The sequence below is a fragment of the Anabas testudineus genome, chromosome 14 (genome assembly GCF_900324465.2).
Source record: "Anabas testudineus chromosome 14, fAnaTes1.2, whole genome shotgun sequence".
NCBI lineage: Eukaryota > Metazoa > Chordata > Actinopteri > Anabantiformes > Anabantidae > Anabas > Anabas testudineus.
Genome location: NC_046623.1, coordinates 13,260,193 through 13,288,048, shown reverse-complemented (window position 1 = coordinate 13,288,048; position 27,856 = coordinate 13,260,193). Strand labels below are relative to the sequence as shown.

Sequence of the window (27,856 nt, the reverse complement as noted above, 5' to 3'; positions counted from 1 at the left end):
TTTACACTATTTTATTTCCCTGCCTTTTAAATTTTATTACAGCCTAAAGCACAGGACAACATAAGACATCCATAAAGTTAACTTCTTTTAACAGAAAACAGCAAAAAATTGTGTTGTAGGAGACTGTGTCCTTCAGTATACAGTGTGTTTAATAGTTCCCTGTAATTTGAAAGCCTGTCTGTGGCTGCAAGCCATTCACACTATGGAGAAGTGTGAAAAAGCGACAGAGGCAGTGTGGAAAATGAACTTTAACACCTGCAGGTCCCTGTTGGCAAAATTTAAATTAATTCAGCAGAGGGATTCATTATACCATGATTTAAGGCATTAGAAACAGTCTTCTGAATGTCCCATTTGGTCCAGTTGTGTAAGGACTGTTAGACAGTATGAAAGCTCTGACACGCACATACACCCACACATGAAGTAATTAAACTAGGAAGTTGATTCACTGTCTCATACAGAGATTTGACCCTTTCTAAAGAACTACAGTGACCAAAGGCTGTACAATGGTTTGTTCTGGGTTAAGGTTTAAATGGCATGAGTGTACATTGGTGTCTTATTATGGTCATTTATTACAAAATTAGCACAACGGGATAAACTGTATGTTCTAAATTGTAATTTGTATTTATTTATTTTGACTATTGCACATCCTCATACTGCACAGAGCAGAACTCCTACCAAGTGTCCCATTTTGCTTTTGACATTACCCTTTACTACAGTACCTTCACACAGTTATATTCATGTGAACATGCACACATTTCATGTTTATTATGACAATATCTTTAGCAAGTCTCCAACTTTATTCCCATCTGTAGTTATAATTGCGTGCATGCTGCATGGCTGCTCTCTCCACACAGGCTGCAGTGTATGCACCAAGAGTCTAAGCACAGCAATACGAAGACATCAATTACAGCATGCCATATGGTTGTTCAATATCCATGTGGACACATGTAAAAAACACTATATTCACATAAAAGTGCAGATATAGTAGTTTACCAGCTGGCTTGATCTACTGGGGGCAACTGGGGGGTCAGTGTTGTGCCCAAGGACACTTGACAGAAGTAACATTAACTAACATTAAGTAAACATTAAAAGTATCTCTTCTTTGCAGCAAATCACCCCAACCAGGCTGTTGACACAAATAGAAATGTGTTGTGCTTCATTAAATAAGGCTTGCACAATAGTCAGTTGTAGGATGGATTTTAAGCAACATAACATAAAACAACAACAACTAGCACTACACTCAGAGAAGCAGATAGAAAATAACTTAAAGTTGTTAAAAAAATAACAATGTATGTGCATTTCTTTGGCTTTTGCAGAAAAAAAACATTATAACCTGTGTGTCTCACGCCCAGCTTAGGACATTATCACACACCACAATGTGAGGTTAGATATAAGTTGAGCAAGATCCTGCTTTTATTCAGTTATTACTGTAAACCTTTTGTGTTGCATCACCCACGTTAGGCACATTTACTCCTTTGAATGAATTTGGTCTATTGTTAGAAGAGAAAATGTAACTTTAAAGAGCCTAAAAGCAAGGCAGACTGTTATGACACTTTAAATAATCTAAAACATAATGCCAAAAAGCTAATGTTGTGTGCAGTTTTATTGAAAGTCATGGGATCGTGGAGCACTGCTCCCTCTTATGGTGTCAAACTGGTTATTAAACCTGGAGCCATGCACCAAGTTATACTGTTTGTCTGATGTCAAAAACTTTACACTCACAGTATGACGATTTACCAAACCCCTCCTAACTCTAAAACCATCTTAAATAATTGTGCAAATTCTGAGTCTGTGTGACTCCGCTTTGCAAGCTCTGGCTTGCTGTACAAACACACAACAAACTAAAAAGTTCAGCTCGGGTTTGCACTGCCTCACAGGTGCCTTGATTTCCTTGGAAGGCTGAGTGATGTGTCTGTCCTGTGCCTGTCTTTATCCTGTTCTGTCCCGCCTTCACGCAGTCTTTTAATTATTTGAAGCAGCCAGAGCAGCTCATCTGCCTGTCGGAGTAGAGCTGTGGTGAGATTGTGTCTGGTACCACAGATTTCAGTATGTCACTCTCTGTGGCCATGATGTGCTTGACCAGGAAGTTTGCAGCCTCACTGATGTTGAGATTGTCCTAATGGAGAGAGATGAACTGCAGTTAGGTATAGTGCTACAATTAGTTTTCACTTTCTTGTTGTACAATTTCATTAACTTTTATAGTTTTATAGTATAGTTATAGTTTTTTTAGGTGTACATGTTGTTTATGTTATTACACTGAAACATATGATGTGTGAAATATAGAAGAAACATCTTTAATAAGTTCTGTTATCAATGATCCAAAATGAAAAACAGCTTCATATGAATGCTGTTTAACATTTTTGCAACTGCTACCAAAAGGGATGTGTGTTTGCATAGCCCACCTCTAACACTTCTACCTAAATCTGAACCCTCTAACCTCTGACCTTTCAGAATTTTGAGACTCAACGCCACGAGAACGGCAGCACGCTTATGCTGTTCCAACACATTTGTGTCAACACAAATGAGTGTTTGAAACAGTACACAGGAGGAGGTTCAAATGAATTATTGTGCATCTCAAAACGTATCAGTGGATTTAAGTGATGAAAGCTTTTCTTTGACTGGAGGCAGAACTTGCTATGAGATGGAGAACATCAGGCTTGAAGATGTTCAGTTAGTTGCTCCGACCCTGCTGTAAATATATCTCACAGAGCCACTTTCCACAAGGATATGAAATTCCAGATGTTTTTTTTTAACTAACGGAAGTGAGTGGAGAAACCCTGAATGAAGTGTGTCAGCTATACACTGAAAAGGTCTGCAAGTCGACCTCCTCATAGTCGGGTTGATGACTGAAGTTGAGCTGAGAGTTGCAGCATATGACAAATTCAATATAATTTCATGTTTGTCTGCTAAACCAACTGTTAGAGACCCATTTGCCAGGACAGGCAGCTTGCACTCTGATCTCACCTTAGCCGAGGTCTCGAACCACCCAACAAAGCCATGGTCCTTGCAGAACTGGTCCATTTTGATTCCATTGTTGGTCAACTCCCTACCCTGGTCACACTTGTTAGCAAGCAGCACAGTGGCAATGCTCTGTCCATTAGCTAGCATCAGTTTGGAGTCCAGATCCTCTTTCCACTTGATGACAGCCTCAAAGGTTGTGGGCCGTGTCACATCGAATACTATCAAGGCTCCCATGGCTTCACGGTAGTACACCCGGGTCATGTTTCCAAAGCGTTCCTGACCTATCATGAACAAACACATACACAGAGAGCTTCATTCACCAGTATGGCAGCACTGTTATTCCCAGCCATCCGCCTCACGGGATATTCTCATTGTTTCACTGCACAACAACAAAAGCAGCTGGAGTCAAGACTGCAATAAGTTCGCAGCGCCTGTATTCTCGTGAAACAGCACATTCCTATGGTCTTACTCTCACGTTGCACTTAACTAGTCAATGCATCTGCTTGTGCATCTGCTAAATACTTAAATTAAATCTGTATTTTGCCCAAGCTGCAGTGAACTTGTTAGTCAAAACCTGAACTGGTTTGTCTGCATCCTGCTTGTTTTCCCTTTAATGCCCTCTCGTTCGAGAAGTTTACCCCTATGTAGATAAATATTCATGTGTGAGAGTCTAATTCTGCCTCTTCTAGAAGAACTCTGACAAGCACAAAACTCTACAAGTTGCCTTGTGCGTAAGAGGAAATGGAAAATCTGACTTCCTCTTTTTATGCACAAGACAATGTATGGATGATTTTTATTACGACAAATCCTCACGCACATCTCACATGTCACTTGACACACTGTCATTCCATAAAGCGATGGCACAATTTATATTACTTCAAAATAACACAGCTTTAAAAACATAAATTATATTAAGCATGAAGTCCTTACGCAGTTTATTGCTACTCCTCCCTACAATGAATTTCAAGCAGGTAAACAAGACTAAAGGTTAATTTGATGGATCCAAATTAAACAATTAAAGCATGTGCCTGCATCATGTGTGTGTGTGTGTGGTACTGATGTTTTGTTTTATAGTTAGGCCACAATGACACTCCTGTGACTGCCCTTAAAATCTGCCTCACATGAGCCCAATCACATGATGCACCATCATACCTTGAATGAATGACTGAATGCTTGCATGCTCCTCTGCCCTAAGCAAAAGTTAGTGTGTGTGTGTGTGTGTGGGTGTGTGAGAGAGAGAGAGAGAGAAAGAGAGAAAGACAGAGAGAAAGACAGAGACAGAGAGAGACAGACAGTAGTGTCTGTGTCACACAGTAACGCTCCACAGTGACTCTGCATCTTTGGGTTGTGAATGTTTCATCATTTCACCAGTCATGCATCACTGTCAATTTGAAGATAAGCCTTATCTCCTCTAATGATCTACTTTTACGGAACTTAGACAGAATTGCAAAACGTCACCTTTTCATGTTTTTTCTTCTGTAAAAAGCTGTAAATGGTTTGTGTCTAGTCCAGACGCATTACCCGTCAGAGACGCACTGAACGCGCAGATGTAGACATGAGAGAAATGAAACCCTGCAGATAAAACACTGTAAACATATCCTTCACTGTCCCACCTGCAATGTCCCAAAGCTGAAGCCGCACAGTCTCAGAGTCCCAGTTCAACACCTTTAGTGCGAAATCCACTCCGATGGTGGCCCGGTAGTTGCTGGAGTACGTCTGGTGGACGTAGCGCCTGATGATAGACGTCTTCCCGACCCCCAGGTCTCCGATCACCAGCACCTTGTACAGGTGCTCCTTCCGGAGGCTCTGCATGCCGTTGAAGTGTGATGGCTGATGGGTCATTCCACCTGTCTGCTCTGAGCAGCAGCGGTCAGTGTCTTCGTCCCCTTGTCCCGGCGCTTTGCCCTCTGTGTGCGGGTTTAGGAGCCGCCTCCGTGTGGGAGCGTGTGTGACCTGCTCGGGGGCTGTGCTTCGGAGCGCGCCTCGCCACCCAAGACCAGTGGTTTGTTGGAGACGCTGCACTGAGGCTACAGTAGTTCCTGTCAGAGAAACTTTGTGGGTCCTTAGTGTGAAACGCTGTCGCACTATTTAACCAATGTCTAAACAGTCAGATAATAAATGTATATCTTTATTTAGAAACATGAACTCCAGTGAAGTGACGCACAGCAACAGGTCTTTGTGCGCTGCAAACCTTTCAAATGCTAAATCGAAACTCCTCACAGGGTTATCTGACCAAAGAGGAAATAATGCTTAAATGAATGTTTACTTGCAGGTCATATATTCAGTCATAATGCAAATAAGTCAGACATTACAGTTGATGCCAGTTATGCTCAGTACCTGCAACTGTAAGATGCAGGAAAGGCATCTCTGCATGTAGGACTCCACAAGGTTGGTGCTTATGTAAAAAAGCCTCAAAGAATGATTTGATTATTATGAAATCAGAAATGTTACTATAAACATGGTTTGAGGTTGAATACTGCAGAACAGGGAAGTAATATGTAAAGGGCAACTTGAAACTTTGTGCCCAATCAGATTCTTCTTCAAACAATATTAATGCAGCTTCAATCAACTGGATTATAAGCCGTGTAAACATGTTAGCCTATTTAACAAAGAAAAAAACACAACCAGAGAATAGAAGATGCAGAAAGTCAACACAACAAGCAGAAATGAAGCGTGAGTATACCTCAGTAAGTAAGTTTGTAACAGCATGAAGGCGACCACCATCCAATTTCAACAATAAACAATGAGTCGGTCCGCTGTGGCTGTACTTGCTCCCTGGGATCACCAAAGCTATTATGCTCTAACTATGAATAAACGCTGCCTACCATCTTGTGAATGTTAATTTCACTGAACAATTTTGGTCTGCAATGCACAGCATAGGAAATCATCTCACGTTTAATAAAGAGTGCCCTAGAAACCCTATTTCCCATAAGGTTTATTCATTATCGCATGGTGATTTGACACAATTATCTTCTTATTTAGAAAAGGTTCAAAAGTAACATTGACTTAGGAAGTGTAAAAATAACACTGCATACAATTCAGTTCTTGGCATTAAAAAGAAACAAGACTCTTTAAAACATGACAAATATTTCCATTAGAAGATTGTTCCTGTGACTTTTAAATGGTAGATTGGTCATTTGGAGAGATTTTCTTCCAGCTGCAGTTATAAATTAGATTAGAAATATCTGATGTGAAATAAGGTATTGCTTATCCTTGCAATAAAATTAATTTCTGTGAACAGAAAACTTACAATGCAAATGATCAGCATTTCCAGTGAATTAAAATCATTGGAAAACAAAAAAGAATTGCATTTTAGATGAAAACTTTTAATGCAGCACAATCCATGTTATGTGAAAGGCAGATAAAGACAAATAATTCCACGACTAATGTCCACTAATAATGTACATTATATCAGTGAATTCTTTGCACCTGTAAAGTTTCAGATGACAAACACCTACATGCAAATATAGCAATTGCCTAAAATGTTTTTTATGCTGAAATCTAATGAAAAAAATTACTGCACATTTTAAAAACTGTGAACACATTCCTGCTTGTGTAGCATACAGAAAAAAAAGGAATGAAACCAGACTGATCTGATAAACAAAGGTGAGCTAGCTCCCGCATGAATATGCTTAGCTACACTGTAATTAGAAATTGAAATGTATCTACACCTTACAAAGAACTCATCTACATCCTTAGAGAAGGCAAAATGCTGATAAATAATAATAATAAAAAAAAATATTAACTGTAACTGGCGGAGCAGATAATATGGTCAAAATGTCCCCAAATATAAAATCTAATAACCTACTTATAATGCTAATCTAAAAAGGCTCACATGAGAGTCTCAAAGTGAGCCACTTTACAGAAACGCTTTTTTACAACAATGTAGTTTGGTGCAGGGAGACACATATGTAGGTAAAAAGCCAGGCTGGAAACAAGCTGTTTCGCAATAGACGTCTGAAAAATCTGGCACGTCCAGTTCTACTCCTCTCCTACATAGAAACTACTAAAGCACATCAATATCATAAATAGTATCATTACCTTGCTACAGTACTGTATCTTTAAATCTTAACTGGTTCGACGTGTACAGCATTAAAAAAGTTATTGATTACAAATCGTGTACAGCATTGAAAAGTAATTTATTACAAATATGTACTATAAAGAGTGCAAACAAATCCTGACATCATGCAAACTTTAAAACATTTAGAGCCAGTAGATGACAGCGCTCGTTGAGCAGGTAGGAGTTGAAGTCAGAAAGGATTTTGGTTCACAAACATCCTGAACTGGAAGGGGATTTTGGTCCATTCCATACTGTATGATAACAGGTCATCTTACATTCAGCTAAGTCACATCTAAGTTTTACATTCTGTTGCAACATAACAAGGTGCTGTCATGTTAGCAAGGGAAGGGTTTAAGTCTCTGTAAATGTTTTCTTCCAAGAAAAGGGAAGCTCACTGAGAACCCCACATATAAAAAAAATCAGCTTCTTGATTTGCACATTGCAGCATCTGCACACTTGCTCCTTCTCTTAGAATCAAGATACAAAATGTCGTCCAGCATTAAAAAAAAATGGGATTTTTCTTCTAGACAGATTCATCTTCTTCATGCTGAAATCCAATATGCATCCAGCTTGGTCTCAAAATAAAGACCAGGGCTATTTCTCAGTAACAAAAACATCACATGTACAGCAGTAATATAAGCAACTAAAGCAAATCACATTTTATGTGTTTGTGATAATAGATGATGCAAAATACACAAGTGAAATGTATCTTTAGTGTTTTGTTTTTTTTTTGCAGTTACCTAAAAAAACTGAAGCCATTTAGAGATTTCATCCCACGTATGATTTAAAATGAAACTGTATTTTCTTTGGAATTTCAAAATTTAAAAGTGAGTTTGACACGTGTGTCAGTGTAGCATTAAAAATGCCAGTAAAATGCCCATATGCGTGTTTCAGTTTGCCAAGTTGTTTAGTCACTTGGAATTAAAAGATGAAGTACTGGCACTACTCTGCTTATTTTCAGCATTTGGTATTGCAGTCTTGCCACTAGTTTTCTCACTGGAGGCATGTGTGGGTGCATTCAATCCAATCTAAAAATGAAAATATATATAAAAAAACACTGCTTAAACATTCAGAATATCCACGTGTAGAAAGGCATCCAACAGTTTGGTACAGTCTTAAGCTATGTTTTATGGAGATTTAAATACTCCAAATAAAGGATAAATAAAAAAGTGTGTAGAGACAGCAGGCTTACAGAGAAGAGGAGCTCTGGCTGTAGTGTCTCAGCAGCAGCTGGTCATATTCAGCCTCAGAGGCTGGGGAAAGTGAGTGGGGTGAGCTGCCATTGGAGCTCAGAGATGAGTCTCTGAATGGGGAGGGAGGTGTCAGAGCCACCAGCTCCTCCATATCCCTGGCTCGTCTGCTACTCACACAAGTCCCTGTCAGGTGCTCGTAAATCTTACCCGCCGGGCGATTCTCGCAGAAATTAGAGACAGCTGCAACCTCAGCGTATGTGGTGACGGTGGACGGCGCCTGTCTGCTCCTGGACGGGAGGTACTGAGGAGGACAGGGGGTTGTGTCTGTAGCTGCAGGCAGGGCCGTGGTGGAAGTGGGGCTGACGGCGGCTGCACCTGGCAACATCATGGTGTTGAGCTCACTAATGTTGGCAGTGAACCGGTTAACCACACAGCTGATTTGGTCCATGATGGTGGTGCCCTGAGTTTGGCCACCAATCATCCCAATGCCAATGTCCCCCACAGCTATGATGCTAGTGTCACCCATCACCATGGTGTTATCACCACCTCTTCTTCTGACCCCAGCGGGGTGCTCAGGTACATATGTGGGTAAAGCTTGTGCCTCCTCTCCATCTTCTCCTCCCTGGACACCCCTAGTTTTCCCTGCATGTTGGCTGATAGTGGGCAGAGGTGACTGAGAAGGTGAGCAGGTGAAGGTCTCAGACACCCGTGGCTCTTCATAATGCTCTTTGACACCAGGGTTTGCAGGCGTATCTCCTCCTTTGGAGAAAGGTTTGATGATGGCTGTCTGGTTTGCTTCCACTGCATCCTTTTTCTTGACATGGAATGACATCCGCTTCCATAGGTTTGGTCTGTAGCCGCGTTCATTCTGTGCCCATGTCACAGACTTCCCATTGGAGCTGGAAGACATGAAAGAAAGAGAAGCACTGAGTTAGTTAATAACAATAAATCTGAGGAAAGAACTCTATCCATCCAACGTAAGGTCCATGTTCTACTTCTTCTTCTTAGTCTTTCAACCATCCCCTAATCTATCTTATACTATCTGTTTAATTTTACATCACTCTCTTTTTTTTCCCTTTATCTTCCCTAGAAAGAGAAATCCTTAAAGGCTGTGCGTCTCATCTGGGATTACTTAACCCAAATGAGGTAGCCTTTTCTCAGCACAGGGAGCAGTTTTTCTTGGCTACACATCCATCCCGTTACAGTGGATTCAGCTCTGAGTTACCACAGACTGTTTAGGAAGGAAGAGAGATACTTGTGTTCTTGAAAATATCTCAGCAGAGATTTAATTTTTAAATGTGAGCTGAAAAACACTGTATGAAGAGTTGTTTGAAGTGGCTAACAATAATAAAATCTAGCAGGGAGTTATTCTGCCATGTCTGCTATGTCAAATCCCGCCTGCAGCTTTCTTCTCTGGGCTTCTTCTTTGTACCATTATTAACATGATTCTTCCTCTACTTGCAATGCTTGTGGTGTATTTTTCCTGAAAACATATTTTACTGTCGTGTAATTATTACCCTTATCAACAAAAAAGGAAGGCAAACACAAGAAGCGTTATAAGATAGACCAAAAGAGATAATAAATATTCCCAGGGAGTGGATGCAACATGTAAGCTCTAGATAGCAAGGAGTTACTTATGTCTCCTATATACCTGATGTTGTCCTGTGCTGAACCACAACGTCGAAACAAGTTGGCCATGCTGCTGGACGACTTGCCAGACTTGGCAGCTTTCTTGGCGTCACCCACATGCATGCGCACCACTGTGGATGTTGTGAAAGCACTACGGACATTTTTCTCAGGCTTGGCGAGCATGATGTAAACCTGAATATGAAAGTGACAAAAAAAATAGGGATGTGGGTGGTAGGGATGCAAATATCATACCAAAAGTTAATTGTAATGCTATTTAATGCTGGATGTGAATAAATGTTTCGACTTCCTACCTTTGGGACAAACATGCAGCAGAGAGCCACTGTGGCACTGAGGCTGACACTAAAACACATGGTTATGATCTTGTAGTTGGAGCCAAAGTAAATAGGAACAAAGGCCAGCCAGATGATACAGGTGGTGTACATGGTAAAGGCAATATACTTGGCCTCATTAAAGTTAGCTGGTACATTACGAGTCTGTGGGATAAGAAGGAAGAATATAATTTTTACAGCAGTGCATGTTTAAGTAAAAAGAACAGAATACATAGAAAAGAAAGGCAGTGCGAAGGCAGATACATATTTAACTACACAAGTACAACGCAGCTGCTTATTATTAAATGCTGTCATGCTGAAATACCTTGAAAGCGTAGAAAGTGCAGCTGAGGATAAGGAGGCCATTGTAGCCCAGAGGCGCCACCACCCCCAGAGTGGTCAGGTTGCAGATCAAGTGTACCTCACGGATACTGGGGTAGTCATGGATCACCTAAAGGGAGACAAAAGGAGAGGTCGCTTTGCTTGCATGCATAAATGTAAATCCCCCACAATTTAAAATATGAACATACCTGTGGTGGCTCTATGATAAGAAGTGCCACGATAATCCCCAGCTGCAGCAGTATGAGTAGGAAGGCGATGACCAATTGTGCGCAGGCGGACATAAAGCGAGGTTTCTTGGTGCAGATCTTCTTCTTGCTGCCTGCCAGGATCCGTGCTATACGGTTGGTCTGGATCAAAAATAGATCAAATGGTTTTGCAGGCTACACTTGCATCGACAATGGATAATGCTGCTTGCACTGATTCATAGCAATAATCCCATTTTCAGTTTCTACAGTAGATCTTAAACATCAACCTCGGCCCACACACATGGATCCTCAACTTCTACCATACTTTACAATTGGCAGTCATCCAATCTCTGGAGGTAGCTCTTTTTACTCTCGCTCTTATCCTTAGATGCTCTGTTATTTCTGCTAAGAAACCCAAAAACCATGGGCATGTTTATCATAGCAGACAACTTATCTGAAGAAGTGTAGTTGTACAAAGGTGAAGTGAGAAAGTCATCACAGTTTTTCTAAATCTTCTTAAAACAAATTACCCATCACCCTGAGATAATCCCACTTTTGAAAAAACATTAATTTTAAGTTGTTTAGTCTCATCTGAAACTTGTCACAAGTTGACTTGTACTGGCCAAAGCCTATTTAGGTGTCATCAACAGCAGCTTGTTCCTTTCCCGAAGTCTCTAATATATACAGGATACTGCTCTGAGTACTATACAGTATGTGCCTCCTTCTAATCTACCTCCTCCTGAAAGAAGTGAGTGATTATCAAAAGCAACAGTCAATGTTTATTTCACCGTTTTGTTATGCTGACTCCGTATTCTACTATTAAAGTGCATATATTAGTCCCAACATCCTCTTTCACATGGACATGTGTCCAAAAATGAAAGAAACAGAAAATAGCTCAAAGCTCTTTAATCTAACCTTGAATCGGGAGGTGTAATTGGTGAATCAGTAACAGTAGACGTATCAGTGGGATTAAAGAATTTCATATACAATGAACTATGGGTTTTTAACATGCAAAGTTTCACAGGAAGCGAAACTTGGCTCTAACCTCTACTGTTGGAACTGTGTAGATTTGTTCCTCTTACTCTTATGCAACAAAACAGCAAAGGCAGTACCTTGGTGACCAGAGCGGAGTAGCTCATGGCAGGGGACAGTCCGATTCCCAGCCGTTGAAGGTAGCAGTAGATGATGTGGGGCTTGGCAATAAGGCTGAAGGTGCACAGGTAGCCGAGACATATCCCAGCCAATATGATGTAGCAGAGCTCGCGACTGGATGACTTGACCACAGGAGTGTCCCAGAATCTATAGATCAGTCACATTATATTTAGAGTTTCAAATCTGCTAAAAGATACAAGACACAAGGCTAGTAAAACTGTAAGCTTTAATTACTTGATAAAAACAGAAGTAACAAAAAGTGTAGCCATGAGGCCCAGACAGGCAAAGACCACCGCAGCGATGGGCTCTGGATCCCCCCAACGTACATATCGCACCGGGATTGGCTCACAACCTTTGAGATACAAAGACATCACCGGCACATAAGGAGACAAAGAGAAATAAAACAGTGGAAATAACATAAACACATTGCTGCTTTCGTAAAGAGGATGTACATAAAGGCTTTATGTCTAAATATTGCATAGTGGGACAGAGTAAGTGTTTATTAAATAGAAGGAAATGGTTTCAATTTTGGTAGATTTTGTAGTTAAGAAATCTAAGCCTCAGTCAAATCCTGTTTCCTGGCAGGGACCTGAAGTCACTTGGTGTGGGTACAGTACATGTGTATTTGTGCTGATTTCTTCGCAGTGCTGAGTGTTCTGTGGTCTGTGTGGTATGTAAGGGGATTTTGGGTGCACCGTCAGTGTGTGACCCACATTTGCAGCTCCACTGGCCTTGTTGGAAATCTTGTATTTGTAAGTAACACAGACATAAACAAAGTGTGTTTACCAGTGAGGTCATCTGTAGGCCAGGAGCCAAGGATACAGGCTCGGCAAGTGTACTCATCAAACACAAACTCATTGTCCTTGCAAGGAGTGCAGGTCCAACAGCAGCTCACCTCTCCTTTACGGATCACCTGGAGACACACACACACACACACACACTCAAGTATTAAAGGGCAGAAAGGTCTCAAAGCTCCAATGGCACTTTGCTGTATCTAATCTTACACTCTGACTGTCCTGTAGGGCAAGAAAATGAGGATTCCTTCATCAGGGGATGAGCAGAAGAAAACGATGTATAGAGCCTTGAAAAAACATGCCTTAGCAGTGCACACTATAGAAGTAGAGCAGAAAATGAATCATATATGGAGGCGTGATGGGTTAGTGGTTATTTACTTCACATGGTAAGTAACATTTATGAGATGTATAGATGGATCTGAATGACGCTTTCATCTCTGCTTTTGTGTTAGTGCTGCAATGACAGAGAAGAGAGAGAAGAGTGGTTTCACTGTGCCAAAGCTAGTTGTAGAGCTTGGAGGCATGGACGTGCTGATCTCCCCAAAACCTCATGCATGAGAAGTTTTGAATTCCCTACAATTTTCCTCTTGCAGGGAGACAGTGTGTATGAAGGGTTTCATATTCAACACTTTTGGGACGGTAGAGATGAGGCAGATTGCAGTGTTCTCCGTGATTTGGAGGGACTGGTGGGAGTTAGAAAAACCCAGATGGGAGATGATAAAAAACCTAAACAAAGAGCGTTGCCAAATCCTTGTGTAAATTCCTCAGATAATTGATTGGATCAATTTTAAAGAGCTCATTAGAAATTCATATAAGACTGTTGTGTCAGTCTTGTTTGGCAGTTTTTCTCAGTAAAACGATCTGTTCTGTGATGTGTGTGTATGAAGACAGGAAACCTTTTTAAAAAACTACAATCAATCAACAATCTACAATTTGTTGATATCAACATTAACATGACATTTATCTAAATACCTTGATTTGTGCCTTCTGACAGGGCTCAGAACAGACCGACTGGATGATGTCACTGTTGTTACTCCAGACTTCCTCATCATTCATCTTCAGGCCACCCTGATCCCAGCTTCCCACGTGAATGTAAGCATATTCATTTTCGCCAATGTGCTTGAAGTTCATGATTTCATACCTGTGGAATATTTACTGTATGCATGAAACAGCATGTGCACACATTTATTGTTTCTTTCCTCTCCTTAATTACCCCATTTTACCTGCCAGGCGAGTCTCCATTCTGGTCGAAATGGATGATCTCCCCAGATACACCAGTAAAGTTGGTTTTCATCAGGAAATCCAGAAGCTTGCGGCCATCAATGGGTCGCATGGCCTCACACAAACCCTGAGAAAGAGCAAACAGTATCAATACAGCCACACCCAATGTGAAAGTAAATACATGTGCATACTGTTTACTAGTACCTTATATCCTGGACAGAGAGCTTGCTGCATGGCATGCAGCCCATAAGCCATGGAATAGATGGCATTTATGACAAAGCCCATCTTGGTGTCTTGGGCATATTGATGGCGCAGAGACTCTCTCCCTGTGGAGAACAGAGACCTGCTCACAAGCAGAAACCCAATCACTGTAATAAATATATTGTAAACTGATGGTGAAAATGTTTGAATTAAACGACCAGTGGAATGTGTGAAAGGAGACGCGTGGGACACGATCACTGTGTTGTACTAACATGTGCAGGTGCTGTTGTACATGGTGTTTTCTTTTGGATGTCCCCTCAACCTGCACTGGAAGCGATGCTGCCAGAACTCAGGGAACCAGGGGTTCCTCAGGTTGGTATCAGGCTTCAGGTTCAGATAATAATCATCATACCAGGTCACGTGTGCTGACTTTAACTTTATAGTGATTCCACCAGCTGCCTCTTTCTGGTAGCCGTCAGTTACATCGTACCTGTCTGCCCAGCCATCACTGGACAGGAGAAAGGTAGACACAAAAGTACAACAGTTAAATAATATTTTATACTCTGCCTCGACTTTTGCTGGAGTTAAACTACTGATTAAATATGCCGTATAACAGTATACAGATTTCTTTCTATTTACTTGAGAGGTTATAGCTTTATATAAAAAAAAAAAAAAACATTGTGCATAAACCATTTTAGCATTTTGGTGGCTGTTGCTCACTGTTGCAACCCACACAAGGATTTGACTGTTTAGACAGCACTGTCGCCTCAGCAAGACTTGTGGAAAACGTCTTGTTGTCCATTATCTGTAAGCCACACTTGGTAAACCTGACCAGCGTTGGAGAAACAAATAATAAAAGGTACGATTTATTCCGGCCTTTCCAAGTTAGACCTCTCTTGTGTACTCATGTTTGTTACTAAAAAAACAGCCTAAGACACGAGAATTTGGCCAGATAGGATAGGACAGTGTTGTGTGCTTCATTTTGTATGTATTACTTCTATGGTAACATACTTTAGTGTGCATAACTTTGCTTGTGTTGTATCTGGATGCTGATTAATTAGATCTCTGTGGACTGACAGTGCATAAAGTCCACTGAGACACTTGTAATGAAGAGCATAATAATTTTCTGAACAAATGTAGGAGCAAATATCTCCTGAATGCAGACACAAGATATCGCTTTGGAGAAACATTCTGTACTTGTAAACTAGTCGAATATATTTTTAATTCTAACAAAGGCAGAACATATTAGTTTGTTACTTGGAAATCTTATGTAAGGCATTAATAATATGTTCATATTAGAGATAGAGATACTAGATACAGCACCATCTGACTTTAGTTACAAAGCCATACCTGATGCTAATTAAACTTAAAGCACCAGACAAACACAAACACACACCAGACAGCATCCACAGACACATCTGATATGATTTTTATTCTAAAACACTGTCTCATCAATGAACTGTTGGACTCTACTCCATCTATTATTATCTCTCCCTCTGGACAATTGTCTACAATCAACAAACACAAAGCTGATTACACCTCCACATGTGAATACGTGTAAACACCTCACTCACACTCTTTTTTCTGACTGGCAAAAAAAAAAAAAAGAAAGAAAAAGAAGTCATTTTGAAAACTTCTCTAACCAAGCTGGAGTTACACAACACTAGTGTGGGTGGTTATTTTTATGATGCCTGGTTCTCTGGGTGAGGTAGGAGATCATTTTATAACACATCCTTAGAGAAGTGAGCTCAGAAATGGTACACTGGTATAAAAAAGGCAGGAATGGATATGAAAAGCATGGAGGGCTTTGACTCTGGATGGTTTGAATCACTCTTGAACGAGAGCTCTGAAACCCACACAGCGACCTGGGAGGGCAATATGCTGTATGCACACCACCTACAAGCCTGAAGACATATTCTCAGTGCTCTCATTTCACCTCAAACAGCACAATACTGGTGAACCTTCCAGCCAGACCTTTTCTGAGATGACACTTTAGAGCCGTACAATGGTACAAACCCGAGATCGAAAAGGTGCCTGATTCTAAAATTAAATGAAACACGAGAAAAGACATGCGAAAAAACATGAAATAGCAATCTGAACAGAACAGAGATACTGCTTCAGGTGTTGAACACAAATGGCAGTAATTGCAGGGGGAAACTCAGTAGGGGATTATGGAGCAGGTCAATGTATAGTAACCCGTGAGGGATTAAACAAACTGAAACATAATCTTACATATGGCCTTGTGATCGGTGGAAATGAAATGTAATAAAAATAGGTGACGATGTGTAATGGATTAGATGTCTAAAAGTAAGTTACACAGTGCCACACTGCCTTATCTTTGTGACCTGTGCTATACAGACCTCAGTAAATCTCAACAGAACTGATCAACATTATAGAGAAACAAACCTTTCCTGTAGTTCTGTTGTTTAAGAATAGGCTGTTGAGTCATTAACCCCACCACTGCTTAAGGCTTGTTATATACTGAGCTGAATGTGACAGCTTAACAAAAGTTTGAATGTACTGAACTAAAGACAGTCTGAAAGGCCACTAAACACTGCAGGCAGTGTGTTCACTTATTGTTGTCCTGTCTAAAGTGCCTTGAGAGATGATGTGAATCATCTTGAGTGGGTTGTGAATATCATGAATTTCATGATAATCGTTTTGATAATTGTGCAGATATTTCGCTGAGAAATACAGATGGTACCTGGTGGCAGGGGAAAGATCTGGGTATCACCAAACAGAGTAAGCGTTACCTTCTGGGGAAAAACAAATGTTGGCACCGTGGCTCATGCAATCCATCCAAAAATGGTTGGAATATTCCATATGGCGCACAATGGTTTAGTATAATTGCTTAGCACCTTTCTGCTTATTTGATCCATGCAAAAATGATGATTTGTTGAAGGCATACGGTAGCTTGGATACAACTGTTGGCAACAGAACAAAGCCAAACTAAGAAACACAAACACACTCCGTTCCTTCAGTCTCCTTTTTTCTATAAATGGCATGTATGCACTGCACAGATAAACACATCTAGTGATTAATTCACTGAGCTGATGAGAAATGGATAGTTTGTGTAGGGAACTCACAAGGAAGACAGAGGTGATAAACTAAACAGAGGTGACTTATATGCCGTCAAGATGGACAGAACTTTTAATTGGACAACATGAAAGCAAGACAAGAGAGAATTTGAAATAATTACTCTCCAGAGGCGAGTTCACCGTTTAAGCTGTATGGAAAATCTGTTAATATGGTTAACAGAGAATGGTGTTTTGCAATATGTAGTTCAAGGTTATTTTATGTTTCCTGCTGTCAGATTTGAGCGACAGCCTACATATGTGGCTCCTAATGAGGAAAGGCACCAGGGACGAGATGAGCCAGAGAGCTAAACCTTAAAATAAAACATGTCCTTCTCGGAAAGAGTGAAATCTCCTGCTAAATCAACCCCCACTTTCCCACTTGTTTTTTTCTCCCTTGTGTTATTAAATATTTTCTCTCCCACACCATATGCTTAGTTTTTATTTTATTTTCCCAAATTAACCTATTAATCAGTGAAAATATTCTTTCTGCAAGATAATTTAATAAATGTCATTATTTAATGTGTGATGTAACCCAGCATTTTATCAGCTCTCCCTCATTTTCTTGAGTTGTTTGTTAACAGTGACATTTACAATATAATATGACTTGATAATTATATATAAAGACTAATAATTGATGATTCATACACCTTTTCTTCTCAATTGTCCAAATCTCAAAAGGAACGAAAATGTTTTGTGTATCATATTATTTCATATCACAGTATTATTGTTATATTGCATATAAAATGTTTATTTTAAAATACCTTGAGTTTCCTAGATCACCATGAAGCTGATGGATGCCATGAAGATGACAATAAGGATGATGATGAATGACAACAAACACGTCTGATGATGCTGGACATCTGAAGAGAGTCTGGATTGAAAATGAATGCACAGCACTAAGAAACCTTTAAGCACCTATGGTATTTTCCATATTTGATTCTAAACTCGACACAAAGTTCACCACTTACCTCCCAACTAGCAGAAACTCCCCCACCAGTCGTTGTCGTCTCATGGCCATTAGTATGCCTCGGACCGTCATGCCCTCACAGAAGCAGGCCACCACTCGGGCTTTGGGAAGGTGGGCTCGCAGCTTCTGCAACAGCTTATCAAAGCTCTGTTCCCCTGCGTTGCTGTATATCTTATCAGAGTGGGCGATGCAGATTCCCTCTTTGGCTGCCATGTCTTTGAATGCCTCCATACCGCTTTCACCATAATTACCTATGGAAATTACCACATGTGAACAATAGAATGATGTTCATACACATCCAAATGATTGATCTTTAAAGCCAAACTTTTAACAAGCCAACCTGTCTGGATTTGCTTTTATTCTTTATTTAAGATTCAGTTCCTGCTATTCCAGAGTCTTTGTTGACATTGCTATGTTGCGCAACAATTTATGCAATTATTGTTGTTGTGCTCCTCACACTTTCACTCCAGTACACATGCGCTCATGTAACCTCATGACACACATATACACAAACACGTCAACATGTGTTTGTATACATATACACACAGGGTGAGAAACCAGCACAACACTTGAGATTCTGATAATTTTGTCCATGTTATGAGAACTATGAGGGGGTTTCACTTCCCTGTTTTTGCTGGAAATGAGGTCACCTAGTTACTGTTGCTTTGCAAGTGTACATGACATGTTTGAGGCATCCCTCCCTGCATGTGAGCTTGAGTGGTAGCCTTGCATTTTTTAAAAGGCTTTCATAACTCATTCATATCAATTAAACATTGTGTTAATGTTGCTGATGCTGCAATTTCTCGTTTCATTATAATTATTTCTATGTGTGTAATTTTGTAACTGTCCAAGAGGTAATGTTACCCACTATGTGGGCAGCCTTGTGAATAGGTTAGTTGCCCACAGAACCAAAAGAAATCTAATGGCACAGATATATAGATACAGGTACTTTCTTATAGCCACAACATATAGTACGTGGAATTTGTTGATGTGTCTACTTCCGAAAAATTAAACCTGATTTTAAAGAACTGAGCTTTTGTATGCTATGGAAACTAAATGAAAAGCTGTTTATGTAAGAGAGCTGATGTAATTTACAGTATTGGATTGTAACCCTCATCACTAATTTATGCAAATACCATGCAGAGTAACAAGGAAGATGCACCTGCATTTGACAGATAAGGTATTAAAACTGAGGGGTTAGATTACAAACAAGCTGCAATATATTTTTAACCAATCTTAGAGATCAGAAACACCAAGATCAGATCAAGTAAAGAACGTATATTAAGCATAAATATATTAAGTGTGTGTGTATAATAACATACACAGAATAACAAATGTTCACTTTCACATCCTCCCACTGTCCTTTGGACTAAACTAGCACAATAGTCTGCAACATAAACATTTCAGCAGAGGGCTTTTTTCATGAGATACACATGGCATACGGTTTTTTATCCTGGAATACAACACTTGGCATGCGAAAGATTTGTTTATTTTAACCCTCCTCTTAATATTTCATAGAATAAACTGGACTGCTTCAGTCAGGATTTAGTGCATATTGTTATCAAGAGGGATTTATTTTATGCACATAATGGCCTTGAGTCACTAAGAGGGTAAAAAAAAAGCAGCAGTAAATTGACAGGAACAGCACGGAATATTTGGACTGATACTGACAATGATGTCAATCCTATGTGTTTTGTTTGGGAATAGACAGACAGAGTTGGAGATCATAAAATATAGACCTCATTTGTGATATAAACAAGATGCAAACTCATTTGTGCAATGTTACTTTTGTAACAACCACAAAAAAAGCTTAAATAAATAGAATCTAAATCTGAAAATGAGCAACTGCAGTGAGGATGTGATCAGTGGTTAAAGCATCACTGTAACCAGCAGACAGAGAGCCGTGATACCCAGAGCACATGGCAGATGTTACTTGAGAAGCTTTGCCAATGATGAACAGGGTTACAGAGAAAGTATAATCAGAACAAATTTCATATAACTGTCATATTTGTGTTACACATATAGTAACCTTTTACTGTAAAATCCCCCTAAAATCTGAGGTTTTACGCGGATTGTCTTTTGTGTGTCATATTTATTTATCGCTTTAAATGAAAAGTTAGAGAGTAGAGGGAAAAAGAAAAAGTGCATCAGTATAGTATGTGTTTCTGTGTATTTGTGTATCTCTGAGTATGTGCACAAAGACGCAGGCTCCAGTTATTTTGGCTCCAGTGTGCTTGCTGCAAAAGGAAGAAGACTAAGAAACCAATCAGGCACCGTCCCCTGTCCAACATTAGTAACCTTGCGTAAATATAGAGGTTGAGAGAGAAAGGTAAAAGTTGAATTACAGAATGTGAAAGTGTAAGAAAGACAAATATAAAGCAGCAACACACACACACACACACATACCCTCTGTGTGGATTGCAGACACGTAGCTCCAGCTGTATCTCTTGACAATGTCCACCATGGCTCTGGCCTGTTGCATATCCGATGGCACCACCCTCATGAAATATTTATACAGGCTCTGTTGGAAAGAATTTACATGTTCAAAATTCTGGCTGTATGCTTAAACATGTTTTCAAGTGACAGCCTGTCCATCACATGTGCATCCATCATGATAACCCCTGTTATGATCTGATTTGGTATTTTTACCATGTTTGTAATTGATGTATGTATGTTTGTTTGCCTTGTTATTTAATCTCAAAGTGTGTCTTTAACCATTCCTACCTTGTCACTGAGGTCCATGCTGGTGGCCGAGTAGGCTATCTGTGGTATGTTGAAGAGCTGGAGAAGATTTTGCACCTGAATGGCCACAGAGCTGGATCCTGGTCCAATCAAACCCACAATGGGCTTCTTCCCCTGAAGCAGCAAGCTCCCTGCCTCTGCAGTACACCTGCCCTGGCTCTCCTCCTCCTCACTGGACACTAGTGTGTCCCGAATGAACTCAATACTCTGCTCCAGAGCAACAGCAGAGTGCCAGCAGGAGTCCCTGGTGTAGAAAGATTGAGGTAACATTGTTGTCTTGGCAGGAAAGATGAGATTAAAAGATGAGGATGGTTTTAAAGAACATTTTAAGAACACAGGCTGAATCTCATGCTTTCAAAAAAACACTTGACTAAGACAATTTAAGAGCAGTAAAAAGTCTGCAATCGTACATTTAGCCAAAGCTAATATGAGGTTTCACCTGGCTGAGTCCATGAACGTTTGCTTAAAGTGACAATTACAGCTGTCCCTTCACCTCCTGACCAAGCTTTGTGCTTTCAGACAAAAGGACGAGCCACAGTTGGTTGCAAACAAACTCATCTTTTGTTCTCCTTCATGTCATGGTCCATTATAATCTCAACAGCAAGGATCATTAACTGCTTATTGCAGCCAGCCTCTGTTCTCTCACCTGATCTCGCAGCCCAGGGTGATGTTTGGGAGAATAGCAGGGTCCGCGTTAATTCGATCCAGAGTGTGCATCATGGCCTCTACTCTCTGGATCCCATACTGCTCACGCACGGCACCACACTTTCGTTCGTGGACCTGAGCAAAGTGTCACTTAGCACGATTACTAATATCTCTTTAATATACACACGTGGAGAAATAAATACATGTAATCACACACAACATGTACCTTGTCTGCAGGTGGTTGGTGGTGGACGGAGAACAGAGCTCCTATGATGATGTCACCAGGTATATGTGCCAATACCCTTCTCTCGTTGTTCTGGGCATTGACACCAGTCTTGCTTTTCAGATCAGCTCCCAGCAACACACTCACTGCCAGCAACAGCATCACATATAACACGAGTCTCTTTCCCATGTCTGCGTTCCTTCTCACACCTCCTGCCATCCTCTGTCCTCTTAGAGGTGAGGCTCAGCTGAATGCGTGGTCTTTGGCATGGTTCTGGTAGGGCCAGGGGTTGGATTCCTGAAGAAGACAATAACACAGGTAATAAATGACATCAGTGCTTTCTTAAAATGTGTTTATCAGACAGTAAATGAAGACATTCTCAATCAAGTCAACACGTGTCCTGGGTTCTGTTCACTATAATAACCTTCCCTCAAAATGACATCTCCCTTCTGTCCATGAAGCTGGACTAATGCTTGAAGTGCATCGTGGGGTAAACTAACAATAAACGCTATATATACATGATCAATGTGCGCTCAGCATGCACAAACTAACTGACAACTTCAGCCTACCTCTGTTCTCCCAGCAGCCTCGCAGATGTCATTCATGTTGAGATAGTTTCCATCAAAGAGGAGCAACAAGAGATGCGCTGCAGGTCTCTGCTCGGGCTCAATCTGGCGCCTGGCTACAGCAAACTGCAAATAGCAGCAGATATTATAGCCCGTTATTGGAACATGTTTTAGCCTGGTGACGCACGGCGGCCCCCTCCTTCTCCTCCACCTCCTCCTCCTACTCCAACAGTGGAAAGCATGGAGCATCAACAGTGTGACTAAATGGGTCCAACTGCGGAGAGCTCCGGGAGGCGACCCACAGAGACCACCGACGCGTGTTTAACGTGAAAAAGACTGAAGGAACAAATAAACAAGCAAATAAATTAGCAACAATGGACATGAGTTAATCAATAAATCTTAATTAAGGAGAATCGTCACATGTCTGTGGCCGATTGACTCATAATCAACGTTAAAGTTGATTATGCAGCCAACTGGAAATAAAACTTGGATTATTGAGCAAACAGCATAAAGTGATTTAAATATGACACATTTACAAAAAGATTCAGTGTTGTCAAGTAAACCACCATCTGTGATGCAAACTGGCTTATCAATTATAGTACCTCTAAAAACAACAAAACAAACCTCAGTCACAAAAAAAAACTTTGTATATCTTTGGAAGTCTGGAAATTAGATTGAATATGTGATCAAAGATGTTTCTGTATTAAATAACAGAAGCCAGATTACAGAATTTATAAGGGTTAAAAAATAATAAAATAATAAACACGGTCCTCTGACGCCCTCTGGTGGTGACTCACTCACTGACATGAACTCCCTGTGGAGAGCCCCTGCAAACAGCTCATAATGAACTGAACATTAAAGGGCAGCTCATGTGAGACAACAACACGGAGAAATCTCCAAGTACTTCAAAGGTTTATTCTGGGAAAATACTGTAAATGCCCCATATTGTTGTCTTAGACAAAAGTTTGCTTTAATATACTTTGACCCTAAGCTTTTTCTTATCAAATCATTTGTTTTAATTCCCTGTTTGCAATGTAGGGGATGACAAAGGCCACAGTGTCTGTGGAAACCTCACAAATGTGATCATTATAATGATGAAGTAATAAAATTAGAGTTTGAATGCACATATTAATGTATGTATACTGTAATATGGGTTAAGATGGCTCTCTCTTATTGAGAACACAGGATTGTATTTGTGGTTTCTCTAATCACAGAGAGGTTTGTTCTACATGTCTTGGGGCGACTAAACAGAGATCATGAGTTCAGCGCCTGTTTCACGCTCATGACTTCTGCGGAATCATCATCTGCCTATTTCTGATCAAAAGCAAAATAGATGTTAAAGAAACATGATTTTAAAAGATTAAACAGTGTGGTCATCAAGTGTCCCCAGGCCTTCACATGCAGGGTGTGACAGGGCTGTTTGTGTTGGAATAATCTATGGTTATCCAAGATCTAAGGGACAGGATAGATGGTAAATCTTAGATTACTTTTATCAGACTTCCACTGAGCACCATAAATTCTGCAAAGAGTTTGGCTTTAATCTCGGGATGTGTGCTTTGTAGTCAATTTACCCCTCATGGAGCACTGGTCATCCTGTGACAAGGGGGCATGTGACTGGCTCAACGCAGACGAAGGGGTGCCTGAGAAAATCCTGAAGAATTTAAGGCCGAGAACGCGTCACATGGATTTCCCACCGTGTTTGAGGCGTAGTTGACTGTTTTTCATTCCTCTGTTGTTGCTTGGTGTCTCTGCAGCAGTATACAACGCTGCTGTGATGTGGCCACTGACAATAATTAGTTTCATGGTGTGCTTCGTCCCCAGCTTCCAGCAGTTCCCTCGCTTGTGCGCCACCCGTGAAGCCCTGCTCGCCAAGGAGTGCTGCCCGCGTTGGGAAGGAGACGGATCGGCCTGCGGAGCCAGGTCGGGCCGGGGTTTCTGTCAGGATGTGCAAGTGGAGGACCAGCCCCACGGGCCGCAGTACCCCTTCTCCGGGCTGGACGACAGAGAGAAATGGCCCTTGGTGTTTTACAACCGCACTTGCCAGTGCGCAGGGAACTTCATGGGGTTCAGCTGCGGGGACTGTAGGTTTGGCTACTTTGGTGTGAACTGCAATGAGAGGAGAGAGTCTCTGAGGAGGAATGTTTTTCATCTGACCAGGGCCGAGAGGATCAGACTCGTGTCATACCTGAACCTGGCCAAACAGACCCTCAGTAGAGACTATGTGGTGGCCACAGGGACCTACAGGGAGATGGAGAACGGCTCCAATCCGATGTTTGCTGACGCGTCCGTGTATGATATTTTTGTGTGGATGCACTACTACGTGTCCCGCAGCGCGCTCTTAGGCGGGCCTGGGAACGTGTGGACCAATGTGGACTTTGCCCACTGGGCCCCTGCGTTTCTGCCGTGGCATCGTGTTTATCTGCTGCACTGGGAACATGAGATCAGAAAGCTGACGGGAGACATGGGCTTCAGCATCCCGTACTGGGACTGGAGGGATGCCCAAGGTTGTGACGTGTGTACCGACGAGCTGATGGGGGGCCGGAACCCCCAGGATCCCAATCTACTCAGTCCAGGATCTGTGTTCTCCTCTTGGAAGGTAAACAAACTAAAATAACCCATCCACTTTATTTTATTTTATTTTTCCATAGGCAACATTTAGCAGTAAAGTGGCCAAAGTAAGACCTCCAAGGATGATAAACATAAAAAGTATTGGATATTCTTTAGGTGTGTAATTAAAATACTTACTGAACATGAACACAACTATGTGCAACAACACCGGTTGACTAATATTCACGTTAATGGATTAGTGCTGGGACTTTAAAGCTCTGTGTTGCATACATTTCTGTGTGTCTGCATTACCAGGTCCTGTGCTCCAGAGCACAGGAGTACGATAACCGAGGTGTGCTGTGTGATGCCAAGGAAGAAGGTCCATTGCGTCGTAACCCTGGGAACCACAATCACGACTTGGTTGAGCAATTACCGACTTCTGCAGAGGTGGAGTTCACTCTCAGTCTGACCAACTATGACACCGGACCCGTGGACCGTAGTGCCAACATGAGCTTCAGGAACACTTTAGAAGGTCAGATAAGCTGGACCACCTATGTACACACACCCACAACCTCAAACACAGCCCCCACACTGTCTGGTTCTGACAGTTTCTGTCACTTAACTTGGCTGCTGTAACTTAAATTCTATACAGCTCTGTAGTAATACCCCTTAATCTCATTCTAGTAGGCTTGTTCCTATAATGTGCCGGTTTATGTAGAGTACAGGTTTCTCTGTATGCTGTTAATGATTTTTTGCACTATAATGTCTGGCTTTATTTGACATAAATATAGTTTGTTTGGTCTTAAATTATATAGTAGATGAAGGGGTGATAAAAACCTTTCTGCTTAGCAGTTTGACAGGTTCAATTCCAAAACCCCATTCGTATATTTCCATTTTTATTGAAAACTACTTCAATCATAACAATCATTCTGTGTTTTACATAGACTGTGCTGGCTACTACATGCTTCCCTCACTGTCACTTCTTTCAATACAGGATTCGGGGATCCGAGGACTGGCTTAGGAAACAGTTCTCGTAGGGGTATGCATGCTGCTCTCCATGTGTTCATGAACGGATCCATGACCTCAGTGCAGGGCTCCGCAAATGACCCTATATTCCTTCTCCACCACGCTTTTGTTGACAGGTACAGAGACACACACACATTCAATTCAGATCCATTTACACACCCACAGTCTCATTAACATTTGTATTATTGTTTGAATTTTTTCCATTAAAGTATTTACGAGCAGTGGCTCCGGAGGCATCGACCATCTCCATCCCAGTTTCCAGACTCTAATGCTCCTATTGGGCACAACGGTGGGTACCACATGGTACCCTTCCTGCCTCTCCACAGAAACAGGGAATACTTCATTTCCAGCAAAGATCTGGGATATGAATATTCCTACCTGCTAGATGCCAGTAAGTGCCCTTATGTGTGGGGTTTTCTATTTTCGTTGTTTGTTTGCATCTGGAGAAATTAGTCCCGAAAGACTTTAAAAGGAAAATACTTTAGGTTTCACTTGTCACTCAAAAATAAAGTCAAACCTGCTTACGTTTGTGTGACCACCTACCTTTACCTCTGTTCTGTCCAGACCAGAGGCTATCAGAATCCATTCATCCTTACCTGGAGGAGTTGCAGGGCGTGTGGCCCTTCTTGCTGCTCTCAGCGCTCTTGGGAGGAGTCGTGGCTGTGGCCATCGCCGCTGCTATTCTCACAGGAACACGGCGATACAAAAAGTTGCCTTGGCTCCACGTGAGGAAGTGGAAGCACTTATTCGCCCTTCCCGAAAGGCAGCCACTTATCTGGAGCAGTGACAAGGAGGAAACTGGCCACCCCAACTACCAAACAGTTATGTGACGAGACAGCCCCGTGAAGCCACGTACACGTATATGAATTTTATATTATATCGACTAACTCTAAGGAGTATATAATCTTTGTGTATTCACACTGTATTAAAGGAATGATTGACATGAAATCAAATTGGATATGTTGAACATGTAACTTCTCAGCACGTTTCACCCACATTCTTGTCAAGTTCTACCCATTAGGTCATTTTAGGCATGGTGTGTGTAACACTGATGGTTCCCGTCATTGAAATGTTCCTCGATGACTTTTCAGATTTTTTCTCCAGGGTTAACATGGTTTTAGCTGATTACCTCCTCGATCAGGTTATGCGGTTTGTTGCATCAGTCATGTTCGCAGGCACTTATTGTGAAGATATGGTTACTTCATGCCCCCCCTTCACTGTCATCTGGAGTAAGACACAAACTCTTCAGATGCATTTACTAAATCCCTGGGGGCTTTTGTTTTTATTTTCATGTGGGAGTTCACTAAACCACATTTAAATTGATTTATGTTCATGGTGGTTTGGTGTGATAATGTCTGCTTAGATATCAAGGTCTAAGATGCTGCTTAATATTCTAAGCTTGGAGTTACGTAATAGTTGGGAAAAAAAAACTTGACATTTGTAAAAGTCACTGCAATCCCCAAAGTTGCATGTGGTTCAACTTTTTCACTTGAAAGGTCATAACTACTTTAATTCATGAGAAGTGTTTCATTTCATGGTCAGGTCCCAGCAGTTGGAAGAGTCCGGCGTTAATACCACTCTCATAAAACTCATAGTTCTGCAGTATTGCCAGGCATATACTTTATGTCTGCATTAGCAATATTCACAATAAGATTAAAAAATGTACACATAGCACTCTAGTTTTACAAGTTTAACACAAAAGTTTATTTTTTGGTTATTTCCCTAATACTTTAACCCTTTTTTCATGGCCCCTTACAGCCCACTTTACTTGACACATGCTGCCTAGCATAGCATTTTTATAATACAGTGCTCTTCGCACTTGGAATTCTCTGATATTACAGTACATTCTCATTAATAAAACTGTACTATGTAGTTTTGACAAAAAGAAAAAGAAATACAGCATTGATGACTTGGAAACAAACTGTATAAATTATACATTATATATCCATGTAAATAAAATAACAAAACAATTTGAAGCAAATCTTTAATTTCACCT

General features: G+C 40.9%; 3 protein-coding genes across 3 annotated transcripts; 1 reads left to right on the top strand and 2 right to left on the bottom strand.

Annotated features, from left to right (window-relative positions):
- Nucleotides 1-602: 602 nt before the first annotated feature.
- On the bottom strand, nt 603-4,960 carry rab38b (RAB38b, member of RAS oncogene family). The gene is made up of 3 exons (XM_026369995.1): nt 4,575-4,960; nt 2,965-3,242; nt 603-2,116 (listed from the first exon to the last, which is right to left on the bottom strand). The coding sequence occupies exons 1-3, from the start codon at nt 4,801-4,803 to the stop codon at nt 1,967-1,969; spliced, it is 657 nt and encodes a 218-aa protein (XP_026225780.1). The 5' UTR covers nt 4,804-4,960; the 3' UTR covers nt 603-1,966.
- Nucleotides 4,961-6,308: 1,348 nt separating this feature from the next.
- grm5a (glutamate receptor, metabotropic 5a) lies at nt 6,309-22,387 on the bottom strand. Its single transcript, XM_026371675.1, has 18 exons — nt 22,291-22,387; nt 21,725-22,018; nt 21,500-21,633; nt 20,836-21,097; nt 20,518-20,632; nt 18,113-18,362; nt 14,340-14,575; nt 14,071-14,192; nt 13,869-13,993; nt 13,618-13,786; nt 12,638-12,764; nt 12,086-12,203; nt 11,812-11,998; nt 10,703-10,861; nt 10,498-10,623; nt 10,155-10,337; nt 9,866-10,035; nt 6,309-9,113 (listed from the first exon to the last, which is right to left on the bottom strand). The coding sequence occupies exons 2-18, from the start codon at nt 21,938-21,940 to the stop codon at nt 8,210-8,212; spliced, it is 3,603 nt and encodes a 1,200-aa protein (XP_026227460.1). The 5' UTR covers nt 21,941-22,018; nt 22,291-22,387; the 3' UTR covers nt 6,309-8,209.
- A 1,552-nt stretch (nt 22,388-23,939) lies between these two features.
- On the top strand, nt 23,940-26,704 carry LOC113169901 (tyrosinase-like). Its single transcript, XM_026371677.1, has 5 exons — nt 23,940-24,883; nt 25,150-25,366; nt 25,829-25,976; nt 26,070-26,251; nt 26,425-26,704. The coding sequence occupies exons 1-5, from the start codon at nt 24,062-24,064 to the stop codon at nt 26,688-26,690; spliced, it is 1,635 nt and encodes a 544-aa protein (XP_026227462.1). The 5' UTR covers nt 23,940-24,061; the 3' UTR covers nt 26,691-26,704.
- The last annotated feature ends 1,152 nt before the right edge of the window (nt 26,705-27,856 follow it).